Source organism: Diabrotica virgifera, chromosome 7 (assembly GCF_917563875.1).
Source record: "Diabrotica virgifera virgifera chromosome 7, PGI_DIABVI_V3a".
NCBI lineage: Eukaryota > Metazoa > Arthropoda > Insecta > Coleoptera > Chrysomelidae > Diabrotica > Diabrotica virgifera.
In genome coordinates, this window is record NC_065449.1 from 84,871,486 (window position 1) to 84,890,453 (window position 18,968).

Here is an 18,968-nt window from a genome sequence, read left to right on the forward strand (position 1 = left end):
TAAACGGTTTTTCTCCACAAAGGAACATAAATCGTAGCAACATATTAATAAGTGATACGTTTAAAAATCCAAATGTAAATGAAATTTCAGACTTAAAAGGACACACGACACAACATGCCCTATACTTCACAAAATGCCGAAGAAAATCATAATTATTATATAATATAACATATAATTTCCCCTAAATTACTTTTCCCCATATCCAGTATATTAACTTTTATGTAAATTATCTCTTTTTAATTTTCATGCATTTATAATTTAATTTATAAGATCTATTCTAACTAGTGCTGCCGTGTTTGTATTGAACAACTGAAATAAATTAAAAGAATATTATAACTATACAATAATTGTTTATATTTTTTATGAGATAAAAAGAAATATTTTATGAGACTAGGTACAGTCTAGAAAGAAGATTAGTAGAAACGAATAAATAGTGTTTTTTAATCAATACCGTTTTTCAATATATATTGATTTTCTACCACACTTTTATTTCTATCATAAAAATTGTCAATTGTAAGATAAACAAGAAATTAATATTTATCCTATTTATCCATCATTCTCAGTCAGCTGACTTGTTTTCTTGAAACGACACTGCATACAATATTGGTATTTAAATATCCCGGTCTGTCATTCTTAATCATTTGACCAATACGAACACAGATATGACGTGGGTAGTTCTAACCAATGAAATCTTGGAATTCATAGCGGTATTTAACGCTTCGTCCTTTCGGCCGTCACTTAACCTTACAAACGGTATGCTTTGTAATGTTTTGAATAAATAAATAATAAAAACTCACTGGTTTATTCCGTAAGGTAACTGCACTATATACTATTACTTTTTGCTTATTTTCAAGTTTATTTGGATATAAACTACTGTGAAAAAGATGATTTTTTGGGACTGAAATGTAAACACAGTTTGTGTTACCATGTTCAGGACCGGACTCCTGACAAAGTTGCATCGACTTTGTGAATCGGAAACTTTTCATAAACACTGGTCGAGTGTCTTTAGATAATCGTTTCCGTAGTATTATACTTACTAATAGATTATTACATTGTATTATGTAAATAATTATAATTATACAGTAGTAGTTTATAATAATTATTATTTTATATTGAGTGGAAAGAAAATAATTGTAGATACTTAAGAATTTTCATTTTTTCAATAGAATCGTTAGACGAATTCATGTTAGTGTATTTCGTTTATTTTATTACGAAGAATTTTTATTAAAAATAATGATAAAAATCGTAGTATTGATAAAAGACATATTGTCGTCGGTCTAAATCCCAAATTGCATAAGTTCATGTTTAAACGTACTAAAAAGCTACAGCCTGACAATTCCACACCCACAGGCGCAATTATTATTTTATTTTGAGGTAATTTCGTGAAACGAAAGTTATTTTCCTCATTAGTAAACTTTATTGTTTTGTAAACTTTATTGTCTCAATAACCCCCCACTCTTTTTCTTCTCTATCACCACCACTACCATATATAAAGTGCGTTCGCGGGTGCCTGAAGAGGACTTAACCCTGAAGAGGACTAAATCCTAAACGGGGACAATCATTGAACGCATTTCTACTTAGCATTATATCTAAACAAGCAAATCAAACAATGATGATGATGTGCCTGTCGGCGACTAGTCGGCGACAAATTAGCAGCAAATCGCATGCGCACTTTAAAATGTTATAAATAATATCGTTAATAGATAAATATACAAGGTATATTTACCTATTATAATTTAATAATTAGCTATTAATATTAATTAAAAGTAAATATATCTTGTATATTTATCTATTAACGGTATTATTTATATTAAGTGAGGTTAGAAATTGTCGGCGACAATTTGTCAACTGTGCCCGCGAACGCACCTACTATCCTCTTTGGGTGTATATAACAGAGATGTATTCGAATATCAACACAGTATATTTTAATACATAAATTAATTATAATCTCGACAAATATACAAGTTAACAGTTATTTGAATAGTAGTGATAATTTTAATCTAAAAATGGCTAATATAAAACAAAAGGTAAGTTTTTGACGTTATTTTTACATACAGTCCCTGGCCATATTATTATGACCACCTATGAATTTTTACAAAAATGAACTATTCTACTAGGTACGTTTTGTTTAAAATATGATTTTTAAATTTAATTTTGTTATGCAATCTTAATGTTAAACATTAACTATAATATATTTAATAATAGACAGCAATAAAATATTTGAAAATATTACAAATTTATATTTTTTTAATATTTTGTTGACCTTCTGAGCTTAATTAGATGGAAAATATTTAGGAGCTTTTAAAACGACAAATTTCGGATGAAAAGGTCACTAACGAAATTGTTTTGATTAAAGAACTAATATATCATTGAAACCACAATGGCAAATTGAAGCAAAAAAAATTTAACTGCATTCAAAGTATACCAAGACGGGTCCTAGCGGCAATCAAAGTTAGAGGGGTTCAGCAAAATGTTTAAAAAAATACAAATACATACAGTAGGAAAAATGAAAGAATACCCATGAACGAACATATAAAACACGCTGTATTTTCCTGTCACCGTGTCACACAAAAAATTGGCCAGCTCAAGTACATGTAATAATTATTATTACATGTACTTGCGCTGGGCAATTTTCTTTGTGACACGGTGACAGGAGAATACAGCGTGTTTTATATGTTCGATCATGGGTATTCTTTAATTTTTCCGACTGTATGTGATATTTTCAAATGGTTTATTGCTGTTTAATATTAAATGTAATATATTTAATAATAAACACTAAAAAAGCATTTAAAAATAAAATAAAATTTTTATTTTTTAACATTATATCTTTTAACATTTAAAAATATCACATCTTTCTATTTTTTCAATATTTTGTTGAGTCATCTTTAACTTTGAATAGCGCTTGTATCCGTCTTGGCATACTTTAAATGCAGTTAAATTTTTTTTTGCTTTAATGTGTCATTGTGGTTTCAATGATATGTTAGTCCTTTAATCAAAAAAATTTCGTTAGTGACCTTTTCATCGGAACTTTCTCGTTTCAAAAGCTCCCAAATATTTTCCATCTAATTAAGCTCAGAAGTTCAACAAATTATTAAAAGTATACAAACATATAATATTTTCAAATGTTTTATTGGTGTTTATTATTAAATATAATATAGTTAATGTATAACACTAACATTACATAACAAAATTAAATGTAAAAATAATATTTTAAACAAAACGTACCTAGTGGAATTGTTGATTTTTGTAAAAATTCATGGGCGGTCATAATAATATGGCCAGGGACTGTATAAGCTACACCTCACTCTATAGATTTTAAAGTTAATACTACCGCTAATGCCACAACACACAAAAATTCTAGTTGATTTTAACCAAAGATTTTTACTTATGTTTTTGTTGCAGAACAAGTTTCCAGAAGTAAACATCGACGAGACCGAAGATGAAAATTGGGACAACGAAGAGTATCATCCGACATACGTGCCTAACTTACAACGAGATATCATCTTAACGATTCCGGTACAGTGGCGGCTCGTGACCTCAGTATGCGGGTAGGCTACACATATACTTCGGGTAGGCGACAAAAAATATCCTACAATTTGTAATACATTTTGAGCCGTCTTGCAATACTAAATGTAATCTATGAGCGCAACAATGTGTAAAAATTGCTTTTGCAGCATCTACTTTAATTTTTTATTGTAATCCGTTTAAAGAGCCAGTATACATTACACTTTACAGAGCCATTACACTTGCACCATCGTAAAATTGAGCAATTAATTTATTTTTGTAATCATATGGCTCAAGCACGTTTGAAATTAAACTATATAGAGCGTCTGCAGATCTATTCTCGCTAACATCAAAAAACCCTAAAAATCTTTCTGTTACCTGACCAACTTTGTTAACAAAACGGATTGTTAAAGTACACTGTGATTTTTCGGTTATATCAGTAGTATCGTCCGCTAGTATAGAAAAAAATTGACTTTCATTAATTTCTGTTGAAATTTCATTTTTTACGTAATCGGCAAGGCAATCTATTAAATCATTTTGTATTGTTTTTGACAAACCCGTGAACACCCCTTCTATTTTTTAACATGATCCTGGATTTCCTGATCGCGTTTAACTACTAAATTAAAAATTTCTTTAAAATTACCCATGTTTGAAGAATTATGGCTCTCATCACGACCGCGAAATGCAAGTTCTTGTTTTACTAACAGAATTGTAACATCAATTTCTTCAACTTCTTCAATCTTTTTCAACTTCTTCATTATATATCTTATTAGATAGAGAAATTTGTCCAGCTAAAGCACTGTCAATAGTTTGTTTATTTTTTCTAACCGTTTTAAACCTAAGCAATTGTTTAAATGTTCTTGTTTCATATTTCATGAGTTTCAAGATTCATGTTTTTTTACACTAGCTGATAAATTTTTCAAATCTGAATATCCCTGACTCACCCAAACATTTTGCTTCAAATTTGAGAGCAACAGACAAGGCCAACAGAAAAGTGAATTTTTAAAATAACTTCCGCTTAGCCATTTATGATTTTCATACCATATTGTTTTAAACGATCTCGAAAATGGTCGATTGTCTTTTGTCTTATCTGTGGATAAAATTGTTAAATTTGGTAAAGGCCGGCCCATTGAAATAATTTCTGATCTTTCTTGATTTTGGCGCCTTGAAAAAGGCGTCTCGATCAAACTGCATATTACATCGTTTAAAATATTCATATTCGATGACTAAAGTTTTTCCACCAATAAAACTAACACACCTACGTTTCAACAACGTCAAATATTACTTATTTTATTTATGTATCAAATAATAATTTACTCTTCGAATAAATTGATAAGTTAACAATTAACCTCGCTTTAAATTTTTAATTATCTATATAATTTAATAACACAATTGGTCAGTTTAACTTTAAATTATCCAAATTGTATTGACACACAATAAAAATATAATGGACGACTGACAAATAACTATTCACAGATTTATTTGTCGTTAGTGAATTATTACTAAATTAATATAAAATTAAAATGCCCTTCAATAGACCGATCTCAAATTTCATAAACAAATTTAAATTGTCCTACCTAGTTTTATTCAATACTTAACCTACTAATAACAGCCAAAATCAAAAAACAATTATTTAAAACAGTTTCACAAGACACAAGAGAAGCAACTGATAAAATTTTGTAGGTCCGGCTATAAGACTCTGTGCCTATCCGCCGTTTCAAAATCGTAGAATACGGTCGCTACCAGCAGGCCTGTTCGCGTAAACAGAGAGAGATCGCACGTCAATTCGGTGTTGGCGTCGTTCTATTTCAGGCTACGTTTTCAAGTGCCTGACCAAGGAAGAATATGGAATCTTATACAGTACTACTGATACTACAAGGAGCGTACAATAATTATAACTACGGAGAAATTTTTTGGGATATTTTTAAAAATAATTTGGATAATTTTTGCTATTTATTGTAGGTATTGTGTCAAAATTTATAAATTACAATTTTGAAATAAGTAATTTATATTATTGTACTACATTTGAAGAGGGTAGGCGGCGCCTACCTTGCCTACCCCTACGGGCCGCCCCTGTTCCGGTATCAAAAAATAAAAATTTTAAAAACAGTTTAGAATGAATGAAGTAGAAAGACATGAAGCGTTAAATAAAAAATAAAAATTATTAATGTGTTTATGGTGTTTATGTGTGTATATTAATAATAGATTAAAGGTGGGGACCCCCCTGATAGGTGTGACATCAAAACGTCATAAGATTTTCAAACACGTGTATGTCTAAGTATACGCTAAAATACTTACGTTAAATAGTCACTAGCTTGATAAAGTTTAACTTTTTTTTTTATTTGCGTACATTTTATCGTGTACCTATACACAACGTGTTTTGGGGAAACTTTTTTGACGTTTTAATGTCACAACTATCGCGGTCTATTTAGTAATAAAGCAGTCAACTGTAGATACCCGAATATGCGCATTCATCCCTATCGTTCAAGATATCCCCACTATTTCTATCGACTCTATATATAAAGCGAGATTTAATAAAAATAAAATTGTAGTTTACGAGTTGATTTCGTACAAGCGAAGTATCACAACATTGTATCTTGTTGAAAGTAACAAAAAATATATAAAACAGACGTCGATGATATCACCATCAAATTCGATGCCATCTGATCACCAGCATCGGCGACAATTCCAGATACATTTTTCACCGAAATACAACAATAGCTACCTAAAAACAGGTTACTGTTGGCATTTCAAGACTTACACAAATCTACTCTACCTGCATCTTTTCCAACTATCCCGATATCAAACATTGATGAATTATCAGATCATCACACGATCTATGTTATTATACGACGATCTATGTTATTATCGTACAACGACGATGGTTCTGATACAGATGATGATGATGATGGTTACGATACCGTTCAACGACGATCGTCCACAATCGCTCAATATCATCAATCGTCACCGTCGTCGCCAAGACCGTCGTCAGCGATAGAACCATCACCACCGTTCGCAGAACCATCGACGTCGGAAAATTAGTCTAGATCTAAAAAATCAAAAATATCACGAATCCGACTTAGAAGACGAATAACTAGACCGATAGAAAATAGAAATATTAACATGGATGTACAAGACGAAGACCACAATGTAGAAGAACCAAGAGATCGAGTATTATATCACGAACAACATGTAACAGAACCAAGAGATCCAATGAATAATGAAAATTTCGTTTATACCGATGATGATAATATTATTAACTCAGATGTCGATTCAGAAACCGACGATGATTATGCATTTACTTCACGAAGTAGTACTGACGCCGACGATAGCGATACAAAAGATCAACAATCACTTTCAATACAACAACCTTTATATGTAAATCGTAAAAAAAATGCTATCTTACATTCATAATAAGTTATATTTCAGACGATCTAAATGTGTAATTTGTACATATTATAAATTAGGATATAAAATGAGTAATTTACAACCATGTGGTCACCATTTTTGTCTTCGCTGTATAAAAAATATTGAACCTCTATGTCCACTTTGTAAACAAAATTGGAATATATTTACGTTAGTCGTTTGTCGAGGCGAAAATTACGGTCCTGCTATACGTGTTAGACCTGAACCCGATCGCTAAAAATAATTATAATAATTGATTTTATCTTGTATAATATAATAAATGTATGTATATCTTATAAAACAATAAAATTTGTATAAATTGACTTGTTTTAATTCTTTTAGTCTAATAGTACCTAGTTATTATGAATATATGCGTATGTGAATCACATTCGGATCATGTACGTATCCGATGTTTAGTAAAAAATTTTAGCATCTTTATGAATAAACGCGGAAACCCTCTATCGACGTGCACAATAAATCAAATATTGGAAAATACGACTAGATTGTATGATATTAAACTATTGCAGATATCGGCGAGAAATATAATAGAGGAATTAACAGAAAGTCAAATATTACATACATTTATCAAGAATTATTGTAAAAATCATCCAAATTTTTTAAGATATGGTCCGCCGTTGGGTGATATAGCGATAAAAGGTGATTTTTACTTTATCGTACTACATACGTAGTATGAGTATAATAGATAAAGTTATAGGATCGTGCAAAAAATTTTTTTTCAGAAAACACTTTTTTTTGACGTATCGAGTCCCCCTGAGTCTATAAAGCAAATAAAAAAAAACATTTCGGAAGTATGTACGTATGTCGCCACCGCCCAGCAAAAACTACTGGACCGATTTCGATGAAATTCGGTATGAGTAAGTTTAAGAAAATTTTGTCGAGAAACTAAGCTTTTGAAAAAAACCTCTCAAAGGGGGGCCAAAATAGGGGGGTTATTTGGGGCCCATTTTTTCAAATTTTGACCGAAACGAATGAAATGTAACTTAAAGTTAGCTCATCGATAGGTAAATACACTCACCGGCAGAGAAAACGGGCACCCCAAAAAATGGGTCATTTTTAATGTCTTGTATTTCCTAAACCTGATGTCCGATTTAAGTAATTTTTTTAATATGTTATAGCCTTATTCTTTATCAATATCGCTGTAATAATATTGTTGCTAGACAGGTACATTGTCATTGTATACAGGGTGTACGAATCAAACTGTGTTTTTTTCTCAAACTTTGGAATACCCTGTGGAATGTTCTAGCTTTTATAAAATACTAAAATTAAAACCCAACTATAGCCACAGATTTTCTTAACATTCTGTTTTTTTATTCATTCGCTTATGTTGGATAATAAAAAAGTTAGGCACTTTAACAACTACCCCTGTTTTTCGTCAATACAGGGTGTTTTTCAATAAGTACGGCAAGCTTTAAGGGGTAATTCTGCATGATAAAAATGACAGTTTGCTTTATAAACTTATGCCCGCAAATACTTCGTTTCTGAGATAGGGGGTGTTGAAATTGTTCTTACAAACTGACGATTTATTTATTGCTCTAAGACGGTTTGTGATATGCAAATGAAATTTGGTAGATTTTAAGAGCTAGTTATTGCGCATTTTTTGGCATACAATTGAGAATTTTATATTCACCATTGGCGTGCATACGGGATATATCTAAAATATTTATACCCGTATGCACGCCAATGGTGAATATAAAATTCTTAATTGTATGCCAAAAAATGCGCAATAACTGGGGGTATTTCATATAGATGTCGTACCTAGTGTACTGAAGTCTGGTTATTTTATTATTACCAGGAAGGCCCCATGCATTTTATTCCGCTTCGACCACTCACCTAGGTGTTCCTGACGAGCGGTTGACATAACCTGCGAAACACGTCGTGTAGAATACCGGTGGTGGTCGAAGTGTAATAAAATGCAATCGCCGTGTTCTTTCATATTATCACGGTTTCTCCGTTATTGACGAATGCGTAGCGAATAACGTGGCTTTGTAGGCAAATCTGTGATACAAAGAGGTATCTTTTGTCGTTTCATCGTCTTTTATCAAGACTTTGAATTCACATGGTCACGGCCGCTACGGAAAAGATTTCTTCTGTACACCAGAGAAATCTTTTCGTTTATTTCATATAGATGTCGTACCTAGTGTATTGAAGTCTGGTTATTTTATTATTACCAGGAAGGCCCCATGCATTTTATTCCGCTTCGACCACTCACCTAGGTGTTCCTGACGAGCGGTTGACATAACCTGCGAAACGCGTCGTGTAGAATACCGGTGTTGGTCGAAGTGTAATAAAATGCAATCGCCGTGTTCTTTCATATTATCACGGTTTCTCCGTTATTGACGAATGCGTAGCGAATAACGTGGCTTTGTAGGCAAATCTGTGATACAAAGAGGTATCTTTTGTCGTTTCATCGTCTTTTATCAAGACTTTGAATTCACATGGTCACGGCCGCTACGGAAAAGATTTCTTCTGTACACCAGAGAAATCTTTTCGTTTATTTCATATATATATATTTATATATATATATATATATATATATATATATATATATATATATATATATATATATATATATATATATAAAATGAATAATTTTGGGGAATGCAGTCAATGTGTTTTGGGCTGATTAGAAGAGAAACACTTTGAACTTTTGTCGAGCTTTCGGACAATTTATTTCCTTTATCAAGACAATCTAAAAATACAAATGTTTAAATTTAGATGAAAACTAGAAAAATAACAACTTACTGCTCGTGGTTTACAAAATAACTAACATACTTATAAAAAACATAAAAATTCTTTCTAAAAAATATAAATTGTAAACGTAAATTAATTTTGAAATATGTCAAAAGGACATTAATCAAATGTAGTTAGACTACTTTAATAACTCGATAGATTGGGAAAATAGTTAGTTAACAGTGTATAAAATAATGATATAAAGATATAAGCAAATTTGAAGTTATAATTATTAGTAAAAAAAAACTGATAGTAATGTAAAACAAGTTGATTTAGAATGTTATAAATATTTTTCTTTTGATACTATTTAGTGAAATTTTAAAAATTAATAAGAATTTGCTTATATCTTTATATCATTATTTTATACACTGTTAACTAACTTTTTTCCCAATCTATCGAGTTATTAAAGTAGTCTAACTACATTTGATTAATGTCCTTTTGACATATTTCAAAATTAATTTACGTTTACAATTTATATTTTTTAGAAAGAATTTTTATGTTTTTTATAAGTATGTTAGTTATTTTGTAAACCACGAGCAGTAAGTTGTTATTTTTCTAGTTTTCATCTAAATTTAAACATTTGTATTTTTAGATTGTCTTGATAAAGGAAATAAATTGTCCGAAAGCTCGACAAAAGTTCAAAGTGTTTCTCTTCTAATCAGCCCAAAACACATTGACTGCATTCCCCAAAATTATTCATTTTGTATTATTAACAGTCACTACATATTAATAATCATATATATATATATATATATATATATATATATATATATATATATATATATATATATATATATATATATACATATATATATATATATATATATATATACATATATATATATATATATATATATACTATATATATATATATATATATATATATAGTGACTGTACACCCCGATATGGGGCTAAGTCGCGAAAGCTTTCTAGATCCTATTTCTTAGGAGGATCAGTCCCTTTTGCTTATGTTATCTTCTTAACGATTTTCTCTCCATTTTTTCCTATCTCTAGTTTTTCCCCGCCATTCTCTGACTCCTGCGTTTTTTAAGTCTTCTTCAACTTCTTGCAACCACTTTGATCTTGGTCTTCCTCTTTTCTTTCTTCCTCCTGGATTCCATTCTATCATAGCATATGTCACTGCTTCATCTCCTGCCCGCCAGATGTGACCTAACCTTCTAACTCTGCATTGCTTTATTTTGGTCACGATATCTTCTTTTAGTACTTTCTTAATCTCTGCATTTGTTCGGCTTCGATATTCATTTTGCTCTGTTCTGATTGGTCCCAGTATGGTTCTCATGATCTTTCTCTCCACTATTCTTAAGTTTTCTTCATCTTTTTTAGTCATCGTCATTGTTTCTGCTGCGTATAATAATATTGGTCTAATTATGGGGTTATACATTCTCATCTTGGTTTTAATAGACAGTATTTGCTTTTAAGTAGTGTTTTATTTGCAAAATAAGCTTTATTCGCTGCCAATATTTTTTCTTTTATTTCTGGTATTCTTTCACCCCGTTTTGCTTATTGTCACTCCTAGGTATTTGAAATGTTCTACCATCTTCAAACTCTGAATTTCCCTATTTTGGTTTTTCCTTTTATTGCTGGTTTCCCTAGTCTTAATATTTTCGTCTTTTCTTCATTTAATCTGAGTCCCATTGTTTCCCCTTTCTCTTTTATTTCTTCTAGCATTTCTTTCATTATGTTTCTATTTTTTGCAATAATAACAATGTCGTCTGCATATGCGATTATTTGTCCACCTCTTGTTCTTAGGTTTCCTTTGTTTATATTTCGTAGTACATATTCTAAAGCTAGATTAAACAGTGTCGTGGATAAGGCATCCCCTTGTTTCACTCCTTTATTTATAATGAATTAATCTGTCTCGCCTCTTTGCGTCTTTATGCTAATTTTGGTAGTTCTCATTGTCATATTTATTAATTTTCTGAGTTTATGTGGGATTTTTAATTTTTCCAGGGCAATCATTAGTTGTTTTCTCTTAATCGAATCAAATGCCTGTTTGAAATCGATGAATAGCATTTCTAATTGCAGTTTATATATATGGAAGAATATATTTAGAAATTGAATTAATGATGTCATGCTATTATATATATTATAATGTATAGTAGCATGACATCATTAATAATTCAATTTCTCAATATACTCTTCTATATATTTATTTTTCTTAATATGTATGCGAGTTGGGGTGTTATGAATAGGATCGTATCCAACTTGGTGTCTATGCATTTTGACGTTGCGACCCTGACAGAAATTGTGGGGACATCTGGCGACTGTCTCAATTTAAATAAAACTTATTTACCTATTGGGCTGATCAACTATCTCCCTATATAAACAATGCCTATAAAGGGTGTCCCAGACTAATTTACCCATGCTATATCTCTTAAACGAATAGAGATTTTCGAATGGGACAAAAACTGATCTATTCCATTAGTAATAGACTGTAATATGGCGTAGAAAAAATCATCCCCTAACTATTCATCCCTTAGTTACAACCCCTAACTTTAATTTTTTTAATAGCATTGTGTACATTTTTTTATAGTTTTGGATGTGGTCTTCTATCGTCTATTTCTATTCAACACATTTTTTAAAAATAAAATCGGTTCGTAAATAATCAAGAAAATATCAGTTTATTTTTGTTAATTATGTGTCAAAGACTAATTTATCCAGGCTATATTTCTTAAACGAATAAAGATTTTCGAATGGGACAAAAACTGATCTATTTCATTTGTAATACACTTTAATATGGTGTAGAAAAAAAACATCCCCTACATATTCATCCCTTATACAGGGTGCTATTAAAAATTAAAGTTAGGGGTTGTAACTAGGGGATGATTTTACGCCATATTAAAGTGTATTACAAATGGAATAGATTAGTTTTTGTCCCATTCGAAAATCTTTATTCGTTTAAGAAATATAGCCTGGATAAATTAGTCTGGGACACATAATTATGTATCAAAAATAAACTGATATTTTTCTTGATTACTTACTAACCGATTTTATTTTTAAAAAATGTGTTGAATAGACGATCGAAGACCACATCCAAAACTATAAAAAAATGTACAGGGTGCTATTAAAAAAATTAAAGTTGGGGGTTGTAACTAAGGGATGAATATTTAGGGGATGATTTTTTCTACGCCATATTACAGTGTATTACAAATAGAATAGATCAGTTTTTGTCTCATTCGAAAATCTCTATTCGTTTTAGAGATATAGAGTGGGTAAATTAGTCTGGGACACCCTGTATAGTGGAGTCACTGAGTGGGGGTTATATTGGAGCCTATAGTGGGGGTTTTCACCTCTGATTTCGTTGAACCTTCATCGATTTTCATGAAAATTGGTGAGTAGTTAGAAGATACTTCAAGGAACAAAGGTGACATCATGCCAACTTGCGCTTTTACCCTGGGAGTGGATGCCACCCCTTCTCGGGGGCGAAATTTTTTTATTAAAAATAATACCAGAAATCGGTAGAGGTTCCACTTCTAAGCAAAATTTGTTATATAAAGTTATTAACATAAATCAATACTTATTAAATATCAAAGATTTTATTTTTTCTTAAAAAAATGCATGTTTTACAGCTGTTTTTCACGTATTACTCAAAAACTATAAGCTTTTCTAAAAAAGTTATTATTACCAAAATTGAAGATAATAAAAAATTTAATACACTCCCCACTTAAAGAACCAAATTAATGTTATTTCAAAGTGAGTTATGGGTAATTTAATGTATATTTTTTTCGACGAGTAATCAAATCTAAGTATTCAAGCTTACATAACGGGGAAACGATGCATTTTGTAGAATATACTTGTTAAGCACTTGTCAAAGTACTTCGGAATACCTATCTAATGAGCTCCAGTAGAAGTTAATGGCATTAAAATTAAGCAAGTATGATGAAAATAAGAGAACCCTTTCGATTTTTTTAGGAAAAAGTGAAAAATAAAACATACGCCATTTCCATAAAAATTAAAATTTGTAATAATCCTCACAAGAATTTCTTTAGGTTAACATAGTTAATGATTTCAACAATTTTGACCGGTTTAGAATGCATATATTTGAAAAAAAAAAGATAATAATTTTAAAAATCAGAATTTTTAAAATTATCGTACTTTTCATTTTCTTTTGATGATAACTCCAAAAATACTCAATATACGTAAAAATGATATATAACTAAATTTTAGTTTTTTCTGTTCCAAATACTTTACCCATTTTACTATTTCCGTAAAGTAAAAAATAACCGAGATAGAAACGTTTAAAATTTCAATTTTGCTGCGAGAACCATGTAACCGGGGTCATTGAACCTTCTATTTTTAAAAAAGTAAGAGGTTTAAAGGACTAAATTCGACGTTTTTTAATACCTCTTGGAATTAGCTTTTAATTAGTTTTTAGGCGAACCTGATATCTTAAAAATTAACGGAGGTATTTACAAAAAAAAAATAACATTTTTTGGAAAAATTTTTAAAAGATAAATTTTGAAACATTTTTAGTGCATCCATGATAGCATAAATTTATGATAACATAAATTTTAATGTTATCAACTTGTTCGAGGGCTTATTTATTAGATATTTCTAAGAACTTTGACAAATGTTTAATAAGTTTATGTTATAAAATGCTCAAATCATTTTCCCGGTATTTAAGCTTGAAAACTTATATTTGGGTACTCGACCAAAGAAATATACATTCAATTATCTATAACTCACTTTTAGTTAACATTGAAAGGTTTTTATAGTAAGGAGTTTATTTGATTTTTTATTAGCCTCAATTTTGATAATAATACCTTTTTTTGAAAACTTATAGCTTTTGAGTTATTTATGAAAAATCGGTTAAAAACATGCATTTTTCTCAAGAAAAATTAAAATCTTTCATCTTTAATAACTCAAAAAGTTTTGATTTATTTTAATAACTTTGTATAACAAATTTTGCTTGAAATTTGTCCCTCTGTCGAATTATGGGATTATTTTTAATAAAATAATTTTAACCCCCGAGAAGGGGTGGCATCCACCCCCAGGATAAAAGCGCAAGTTGGCACCATGTCACCTTTGTTCCTTGATATATCCTCTAACCACCCACCAATTTTCATGCAAATCGATTGAGGTTCAACGAAATCAGAGGTAATAGCGCTTATCCACCTTCAGTGACTGCACTAATATTATTAAAATATACTATCATAATATTTGATTTCAGCAATAAAATTACTTTTAAATAACTTTTCCCAAAAATAGCGTATTTTCCGATAACCTGCCCAGACTAACTCCAAAACGGTTTTTTACTGGGCAGTTTTATTACTTTTTCATACCGGTTTTTTAATATGTTTTCACCAAACTTTATTTTTCAGAGATTCAATGTTGCACTTACCAGAGCTATGAGTAAATTAATAATCATCGGATGCGCGCAAGTTTTGGCTACGGACAGAAAATGGTTGAAATACATGGATCTATGTGATACGCTATCCACTTTCTGGGGAGTTCCAGTTCCTAGAAAGACTGATGCTGCAGTTAATAAAATCACTCAAAGTATTGGAGCCGTCCAAATAGATACCCAGTATCATCAATAAACTGTGCATTTGTAAAAATTATATGTTTTTAGTCTAAGTGAGAAAAACTGTTATCTTTTAAATATTATTTTTATCAATGAACGTTGACTTAGTTATTACTTTCCTAAAAATAATTTATGTAATATACTTAGGGCCGGTTGTTCGAACGCTAATCAACATTGATCACTATTAAATATTTAATTACTGTCACAACTGTCAATGTCAACTTTGGTTGGGTTGCTGAAAACATAGTTAATTATAATTATGAGATTAGTTAGTCAATTAACATAACAATTATTAACATAATTGATTAACTAATTTCATAATTGTCATCAATAATTATGTTTTCGGCAACCCAACCAAAGTTGACATTGACAGTTGTGACAGTAATTAAGTATTTGATAGTGATCAATGTTGATTAGCGTTCGAACAACCGGCCCTTAGTGCCGGTTGTTCGAACGCTAATCAACAATGATCACTATCAAATATTTAATTACTGTCACCAAAACTGTCAATGTCAACTTTTACTGGGTTGCTGAAAACATAATTGATTATAATTATGAGATTAGTTAATCAATTAACATAACAATTATTAACATAATTGATTAAGTAATTTCATATTATGTTTTCAGCAACCCAAACAAAGTTGACATTGACAGTTGGTGACAGTAATTAAATATTTGATAATGATCATTGTTGATTAGCTTTCGAACAACCGGCCCTGAATATACTTCTCCAAGAAATAGACCGTGATAGTCGTGACGTCAAAACGTCAAAAAAAGTTTTCCAAACACGTTGTGTCTAGGTACACGCTAAAATGTACGCAAATAAAAAAGTTAAACTTCATCAAGCTAGTGACTAATTAGCGTGGGCAGTGACTGTATATTTTGATACACGCTATTTTGATATGAGTGTTTATTTGATAGAAAAATATTTGTTATGACGTTTAAAAGGGCTAATTCTACCTAACTTTTTTATTTGCGTACACGGTAGCGTATACCCTAGACACAACGTGTTTGGAAAAATTTTGACGTTTTGACGTCACACTATCATGGTCCATTAACGCACCACCTTAAAAATAGCTCATTTTTGATATCTAGAATTCCCTAAACCCGTTTTCCGATTTAGGTGATTTTTTTAATATGTCATAGCCTTATTCTTTAGTAATACCGCTGTAATAATATTGTTACGCATTACGTTACGTTAAGTTCGCGTCACCCTATAGAATATTCTAGCATTTAAAAAATACTGAAATTAAAACCCAAAGGGCCGGTTGTTCGAACGCTAATCAACAATGATCATTATCAAATATTTAATTACTGTCACCAAAACTGTCAATGTCAACTTTTATTGGGTTGCTGAAAACATAATTTATTAAAATTATGCGATTAGTTAATCAATTAACATAACAATTATTAACATAATTGATTAAGTAATTTCATATTATGTTTTCAGCAACCCAAACAAAGTTGACATTGACAGTTGGTGACAGTAATTAAATGTTTGATAATGATCATTGTTGATTAGCTTTCGAACAACCGGCCCTAAGCCTCATGTTTCCTCAACATTCTGTTTTTTGATTCATTCGCTAATGTTGGACAATAAAAGAGTTAGGTACATTAACAACTAGCCTTGTTTTTCATCAATACAGGGTATTTTTAAATAAGTACGGCAAACTTTAAGGGGCACATAAAAAAATAATGACAGTTTGCTTTATAAACCTATGTACGCCAATGCTTCGTTTCCGAGATAGGGGATGTTGAAATGTTTCCTACAAACTAATGATTTATTTATTGTTCTAAAACCGGTTAAGATATGCAAATGAAATTTGGCGGGTTTTAAGAGGTAGTTATTGCAGATTTTTTTATATGTATACAATTAGGAATTTAATATTCACGATTGGCGCACATAAGAGTCATATTATCCGTATGCGCGTCAATCGTGAATATTAAACTCCTAATTGTATGTCAAAAAATGCACAATAATTACCTCTTAAAGCCCACCAAATTTCATTTGCATATCTTAACCGGTTTTAGAGCAATACATAAATCAAGTAAGTATCAGTTCGTAAGAAACATTTCAACATCCCCTATCTCGGAAACGAAGCATTTGCGGAGATACGTTTATAAAGCAAACTGTCATTATTTTTCATGTACCCCTTAAAGTTTGCCACCATCATCATCAGTAGCTCGACAACCCTTTTTAGGTCCTGGCTTGTTCTATGATTTTCCGCCATTCTGTTCTGTTCCTTGCTTTGTTCTTCCAGTGGGTAATCTCAAGTGTTTTTAGATCTTGTTCCACTTGTTCCATGTATCTAAGTTTGGATCTTCCCTTTGACCTTCTCCTTACTGGTGTTTGCTTCATTATATGTTTTGGTGTTTCGGTCTCCAACATTAGTTCAACATGGCCCATCCAGCGCAGACGTCCGATCTTTATGGATGTTATGACGTCGGGTTCGTTGTATGCTGCGTATAGTTCAAAATTATATCTTCTGCGCCATACGTCATTTTCTTTCACCCCCTTATATATGTGTCTAAGGATTTTTTGTTCAAACGTGCCTAATAAGTTCTCATCGCTTTTCGACAGTGTCCATGTCTCTGATCCATATATAAGGACCGGTTTTATCAGGGTTTTGTATATTTTGCATTTGGTTTTTCTAGTGATGTTGTTAGATCTTAGATGTTTAATGAGTCCATTATATGTTTTATTAGCAATATGTATTCTTCTCTTAATTTCTTCGCTGACATTGTTATCTGCGGTAACTAGTGAACCTAGATATGTAAAAATGTTTACACTTTCGATGTTATAGTCTCCTATTGTCAGATTCTGTAGGTTTCTTTGGCCTGTCGATTTGCTGGCCTTCATGTATTTGGTTTTTATTTCATTAATATTTAGACCACTGTTTTGTGCCGCTCTTTCTATAGCATTAAATGCTTCTATCATTTCTCTTTTGCTTCTAGCTATATCAACATCATCTGCAAATGCCAATATTTGTACACTTTTTGTTATTATTGTTCCTCTGGTGTTGACTTTTGATTCTCTAATAATTTTCTCTAATGTGATGTTGAATAGAATACAGGATAGGGCATCTCCCTGTCGTAGGCCCGTTCTAACATGGATTGTATCTGTTAGTGCGTTTTGAATTCGAACCCTGCTTTGTACTTTAAGTATTTCTTTTACTATATCAATTAAATGAGTTGGAATATTAAACTCTTTCAGGGCGTTGATCAGAAATTCTCGATGGATACTATCATAGGCACTCTCAAAGTCAATGAAGAGATGATGTGTTTCTATATTAAATTCACTAGTCTTTTCCAAGATTCGTCTCAAAACGAAGATCTGATCTATTGTGGACTTCTGTCTGTAGAAACCACATTGATATCCCCCAACTATTTGTTCCGCATATGGTCTCAATCGCTCATACACAATATTTGACAGTATTTTATATGCCACAGTCAGTAGCGTTATTGCCCGGTAGTTTTTACATTCAAGCTGATCTCCCTTTTTATGTAGTGAAATGATTACTCCGGTATTCCAGTCTTGTGGTAGTTGTTTATTAAAGTTTGCAGTTTGTAAGAAACATTTCAACACCCCCTATCTCGTATGCGGACATACGTTTATAAAACAAACTGTTATTATTTTTTCATGTACCCCTTAAAGTTTGCCGTAGTTATTTAAAAACTCCCTGTATTGATGAAAAACATGGCTAGTTGTTAAAGTACGTAACTTTTTTACAGTCTAATGTAAGCGAACGAATCACAAAACAAA

At 31.1% G+C, this 18,968-nt stretch overlaps 1 protein-coding gene across 4 annotated transcripts in view; it reads left to right on the forward strand.

The window, feature by feature from the left end:
* Positions 1 to 15,302, forward strand: part of LOC126887698 (putative helicase mov-10-B.1) — a 219,497-nt gene extending 204,195 nt beyond the window's left edge. For 3 of the 4 annotated variants that reach the window (XM_050655357.1, XM_050655355.1, XM_050655356.1), the window contains one exon: positions 15,003 to 15,302. In XM_050655357.1, coding sequence (XP_050511314.1) covers positions 15,003 to 15,221 — 219 coding nt within the window. In that variant the 3' untranslated portion in view covers positions 15,222 to 15,302. Of the gene's footprint in view, positions 1 to 3,402; positions 3,549 to 15,002 lie in introns of all 4 variants that reach the window. The other variant, XM_050655358.1, reaches the window with a different exon arrangement.
* The last annotated feature ends 3,666 nt before the right edge of the window (positions 15,303 to 18,968 follow it).